The sequence below is a fragment of the Etheostoma cragini genome, chromosome 1, assembly GCF_013103735.1.
Source record: "Etheostoma cragini isolate CJK2018 chromosome 1, CSU_Ecrag_1.0, whole genome shotgun sequence".
NCBI classification, from domain to species: Eukaryota; Metazoa; Chordata; class Actinopteri; order Perciformes; family Percidae; genus Etheostoma; species Etheostoma cragini.
Genome location: NC_048407.1, coordinates 29,361,378 through 29,367,421, shown reverse-complemented (window position 1 = coordinate 29,367,421; position 6,044 = coordinate 29,361,378). Strand labels below are relative to the sequence as shown.

General features: G+C 39.6%; 1 protein-coding gene across 1 annotated transcript in view; it reads right to left on the bottom strand.

Annotated features, from left to right (window-relative positions):
- Window positions 1-6,044, bottom strand: part of pepd (peptidase D) — a 13,368-nt gene that overhangs the window by 6,448 nt on the left and 876 nt on the right. The window contains exons 2-6 of the mRNA XM_034878049.1: window positions 4,541-4,724; window positions 3,640-3,767; window positions 2,674-2,737; window positions 563-610; window positions 5-23 (exon numbers count right to left, since the gene is read on the bottom strand). Coding sequence (XP_034733940.1) covers window positions 5-23; window positions 563-610; window positions 2,674-2,737; window positions 3,640-3,767; window positions 4,541-4,724 — 443 coding nt within the window. The remainder of the gene's footprint in view (window positions 1-4; window positions 24-562; window positions 611-2,673; window positions 2,738-3,639; window positions 3,768-4,540; window positions 4,725-6,044) is intronic.

Genomic DNA, 6,044 nt, shown 5'->3' with positions numbered 1-6,044 from the left:
CCACTATCAGTATTCTGACCTCGCTGAAGAGAGAAAAACACAAAAACAAATGAAATCACCACCAAGTGCATACAACGGAACGTTCAACTGGTTTATATCCAGGCCAAAGATGTATTCTAATGACAGATGGACAGTCATCATAGAATTGGTTGAAGGAGTTTAGATGTGTTTCTCCCACTGCACTTTGTAAGCAGTTGGTCAATTTAATAATCAGGTTTTTAAAAGTTGACAATGTTGAAAATTCAGATATTCTGAATAGACAGCAGATATTCTGTGGCAACATTTAACAGCTTACACACAGACAAAATGAAAAGGATATGTTTTATGTTTAATATGACGAGTGAAGTGGCAGCTAGCATCAGGAAGGGTGAGGCAGATGTGCTGGGACCTTTCACAGAATACCATGCTTTAAGGTGGTTAAGTAAACTACTTCCATATGAAGAATTGGTCCGGTGGCCAGTCATCGGATGTCATAATAAATGCATATATCAGGTAATCAGGTAGGAATGAGTGACGCACTGTTGTAACTGCACTCTACAATACGAAGAAACCAACAGCATACCAGTGTTAGGAGCACTGCTGGTGTCAGGTTGGACAGGACATCAACAATCTGCAAGGAAGCAGACATAGATTCATTAGAAGACTGAGACAGACACACAGACACACACACAGACACACACACACACACACCCTTCTGCTCTCAGTCTGCAGAATAAAGGTCACTCCGGCTGACGCCGCCGTGGCTACGTGGTCTCTCTGGTACTCAGCAGCACGCTGAATGACAAACCTCAAGCGACTTTAAGAACTCCTCTACCCACAGCCTAAATGTCAGATAACAGTTACCTGATTCAGTGCTCAGAGACACTTGGGATATTTGAGCATTGTTAGTAGAATTAATACCACTAAATGTGACTTCCCAATACATTCACTGCAGAAAAGGTCCTCCGCGACACCCAAAAATCTAAATACAGCTTCATTATGAGACATTGGGAAAATTGCTCTCATGCTTAAAAAGTTATATACACTATCATTGTCAGTTAAACAGTGATTGAATGAGTCAATGATTAGCTGCAATAATATATTCAACCAATAAAAACAAGAGATTGCCACAAGCTTTTTAACAGTAATAAAACTGACTTTTCATTTCCATTTGAAAGAAAATATCTTACTAGAAGACATTTGAGTTTTAAATGAATTTAGTGCATAAATAAAATGTCTGTGTGCAATAGTTAACTTGAGTAAAATGCATTTGTCAGTCTAGTTTAGTGAGACAGAAGAACTCTAAGGATTGCAAAGCAATGACGACTTTCCTGAAATATAACAAAAACCAATGTGAACACTCCTGTAGCCAAACAAATAGGTTTTAAAAAAAAAGGTAAATGTGACTAACTGCAGAAACATAGAATTTTCTTAAAATATCATCACAGATCCAAAAGAAAATATAGATATCAAGAAACTCTGCCAACAAACAATAATGAAAAAGTAAACACCAGCCAGATACTTAAAAAAAAGATGACATTATTAATTTATTAATCAACAGATTATTCATTTACATTTTGTTCTCCCCAAACTTCTTCATTCAACAATGTAAGGAGAGATGTTTGGATGTTAAGCAAGACATATCTGATAAAAGAGTGTGTGTGCAATAACACCTTCCATGTATAAGTGTTATATAAAAACTACTCAAATAGCCTTGACCTGGTTCTGATCAAAAAGAAATATTGTTCTCTTTTCCTGTAGGCAGCATTAATAATGGAACACAGGCGACTGATGTGTTGGTCTGAGGAGATGACAGTGTTATTCAAACAAATGCAGAGGCAGTTATTATATGATTTATTGGTTTCTAATAATACACTGCAGTGTTGAGACCTGCTATAGCTACATTAAAGACTTGGCTGTTAATTGCAATGATAATTGGCATCCTAACCTACGACTCTGAAATCTAACACCTGCAGGCTGGTGCAGAGATGTACAAATACGATGAGTCATGAAAGGTTTCTGTGTAAGTATAGAAATTAGTATTATATGAAACGGGATCATCTCATACGCCAGTGAAAGCTGTTATTTTAGTCTGATTATATTATTTTGATACGTCAACATGCACACCTCCAAAATAGCTCTGGGGCTTTCAACGCTGTGAATCTGCTGTCAACACCGGTATACGTGACCAGATTTTCCAAAAATAGGCAATTATAGACAGTCTGAAGAGGACTGTATTGTTTAAACTAGACTAAAATCAAGCTGTGGGTTTAAAAATAAAATCCAATAACAAAAATCCCCAGAGAATTCTGGTGGTGGATCTTTGTGCACAAATTAGTTATCAATATGTTAATAGCCTATGATGTCAAGGACTGCATTCTGTGTACTAGAAATATAGACAATGCCACTTTCTCCTAGAAGCTCCTAGTACAGAATTAATATTGTTTCGACTATCTGGGGCCACCGATAGCTTTTCCAGGAAGTTCAAATGAGAAAACAACAATTTTCACCTTTAAAAAACAGTCTGCGGAGGCACTAATGTCCTTTGTGGTAACTATATGAAAGGTGAGGGAACATCAAGGCTCAGTTACTGCACAGAAATCCATTTATACACACACACACACACACACACAGACACACACAGACACACACACAGACACACACAGACACACACAGACACACACAGACACTTACATCACAGGCGTATTGCACCTCATCAACAGCATACTTCGCCTTGAAGTGCTCTTTAGGAAAGATCCTGTCAACAGATGCAAAAGAACAGAACAGTCAACCATCACCAAGACTTCCACCCATTAGACATTTTAAGAAGTTAATCTCTAAAAACATAACAGACGGGTAATGTTACAGTTCTGGCAGACACTAGCAGAACTGAAGTAGGACAACAGATTAAAAAGGGAGAAAGCAAAGCTAATGGACCCAGTAGTGTTAAAGGTTGATCATGTCACTCCTAAATTTGGAAAAGGATCTCTTTTATACGTGTCAGATGACAAAAGATGCTTTGAGGTTTATAGATCAGGGAAGAACAAACATGTGACATGGTCAAGAGTCAGGAACAGGTTATATTCAGATCATTATTGCCCATGGTTTCTCTGGTTTATTACCATACATACAAGCACTAGGGAGTCTGCAACACTTCTCATAATCCACATCCTGTCATGAACTTAACCTAGCACAGCCATCAGTGTGTTGTTAAGTTTTCAAAGAAAGCAGCAAAATGTGTTAAATAGTCTTCATCAGTGAGTTTAAACCAATTTTAAAGTAGAAAGACGATAAATAATTAAAAAAACTAGTAATTAATAAAAAAAATATGAATAGATGCAACTCATTTGAGCAATTTAGTCTTTAGTTCCTACACATGTGTAGCCTGTGAACTGGAATCACAGCAGCAAGCTTTGGTATCAGTATAGTCTAACATGTCTGACATAAGTCTACATCTTAAATGCTTCTTGGTGGCATTTACAATAAATTCAAAATAGATACAAACACTCCTATAAAAACATGTTTATGCTGGGTGTAAAAGATGTAACTGTAGCACATAACTTTGTCAACCCTTTCTTCAAGTTACAGCTCAAAGCTGCAGACCCGCTGGTGATGACTGTTGGCCATATACACCGCTCTTTGAAGATTAGTGTGACTCACTCTCCCATCCAAGTAGCATAGCTTTCAGGCAGTTTGGGAACAAAAAGGATGGATTTCCCCGAGTCCACATCAATGGCGCCATAACAGTCAGGCTCAGTTACTCCAAAAGCCCAGTGGAAGAAAGACTCCTGCAGAATTGAAAGAATCAGCCAAAACATTAGTGAGGGAGATTATAACGGTCAGCTAGAAGAGAAGGTTACTTCCAGTCAGATTACATTACAAAATGTCCCCGCTAAGACCAGTTCACAGAGGTGAATACAGAGCTCAACAATGAAACAAACGTTCAATGTGCTCTTTGATTTTTGTCGAAATCCATTTAAAGTCACTAGCTTAGTTGGAAAAAAATTAGATCATGAACACAAGAGATTTCTCTGCAGAGTGGCTGGCCTACATATTTTTGACAGAACAAGAAGATGAACATTGCCAGACCAAGACTGCCAAGACTGAACTTGACTTCAGGCAGCACGGTGGCTCAGTGGTTAGCACTTATGCCTCACAGCAAAAGGTTCCGGGTTTGAATCCAGCTGGTTCCGGGTCGGCCTGCGTGGAGTTTGTATGTTCTCCCTGTGTTTGTGTGGTTTTCCTCTGGGTGTTGCGGTTTCTTTTCCACCATAAAGACATGCATGCTAGTTAACTAGGAATACAGTTGAAAATTATTTGACTGGCTAACCCTGCCACGTTTACAGAAATGTGAAATAAATAAATCTAATATGCAAGAAGCCAGGTGAGGTTTTTGTGTCACCTTGATAGAATGTTTTGGGGGATTGTGAGAGGGGATTGACACAGAACATGGCGAGGGACTTAAACTCACTGCTGGCTTGGGGATCATAGATGGATAAATGCATGCCATAAATGCTTGCCCCCTCCTCGGCCTCAGTTTAGCCAACTAGAGACTACTTACCTGTCTGAAAAGGACGTCTGTGTCCGTGCAGTACCTCTGCTTCTGCTCTCCACCCTGCAGCACCACCACCGACTGACTGACCACTCCGTCTTTGGCTTTCAGTCCTTTGCACAGCCGTCGACGGTTCTCAGCAAACAGAGCAGCAGACACCCTCAGGGTGTCTTTACCCAGCCAGTAGACAGGTCTGAGAGGACAGGGAGACAGAAGACAGGATGGCGTACTGGTTAGAGACACTGGCGGACTGGTTAGAAAGACTGACTCAACGGAAGGACATTGGATCAAGATTAGAATTGTCATAAATTGCACGAGCCTATACGGGAACACCTTTTTTTTCCTACCCTGTCCCTACCATCACTCAACTCTTTTTCTGATGTCGTAATGCTAATGTTCATTTCTTTTCAATAATTTGCCTATCTTTCTCTGAAAATTTTTAATCATAACTTTGAGAGGAAATCTATGAGCAATTATCTACATCGTACATCTTATACAGAAAAAAATGTTTATTTACTGAGCAAAGAGAGGGGACCAGTTGTGTTTTCAGTTCTCTCTGTAGGCATTTCTCAGGATTTGGTCAGTACATTTCAGCCTGAGGAGGTGGGTGAACCAGAGTGCAGCCAGTCTTCAGAAAGAGTTAAGATATAGATATAGACAGACATCCTTAATTGATAGGTCTTGGTTGTAAATCTCTGTCTCCGGCCATGGCTTTGGTGATAAGATAACCAACATTAGATAGCTGATGCAGCCTGCAATGTACCAAAGGTCAATTCCTAACCTCATGGTGTTTATGGCTCAACAATTTCTGTATCATTCACTGCTGGCTGAGTCTGCAGGTGTAACTCTATCGGTTAGGGGTGGGAAAAAAACAACAATGATAGAGCATTGTATCTCGATATTTTCAGTGGAAATAATGTATCAATACACAGGCACTTAGTATCGATCTTTTATTATATATGTGTTGGTCAGTTTGTCTGCTTGATTCTCCCAATTTGCAGCAATAAAATTAAAGTGATATGAACAAACACATGAATAAAACAGATGTTGACAAAGTTTCCTTTCTGGGCCATCATTTGAATTTGGGAAAAAGTTGGAAAAGAGGTTATATCAGGGCGTCCTATAGCTTGTTCAGTAAGTGCACTCGCCCCATGTCGGCTGAGTCCTGCAGCGACCCGGGTTCAAATCCAGCCCTATGCTGCATGTCATCCCCCATCTCTCTCTCTCTCTCTCTCTCTCTCCCTTTCACATGTTTACCCACTGTCTCTTTCAAATAAAGGAAAAAAAAATAATAATCTTAAGAAAATAGGTTGTATTGCAGTATGTTTAAAAGCAAAGTAATAATGTATCGTGGCGTAAGAATCGGGAAGCGTCTGGTGATTCTCATCCCTAGTATCTGTGAGGACACATCAGCCTCATTAAGGTGGTAAATGAAGTTTTTATTAAACGGAAGCATGTACTGCACTACAAGCCAACAACCCTGCTGGGTAATTGCCCAGGGATACAGGGATAC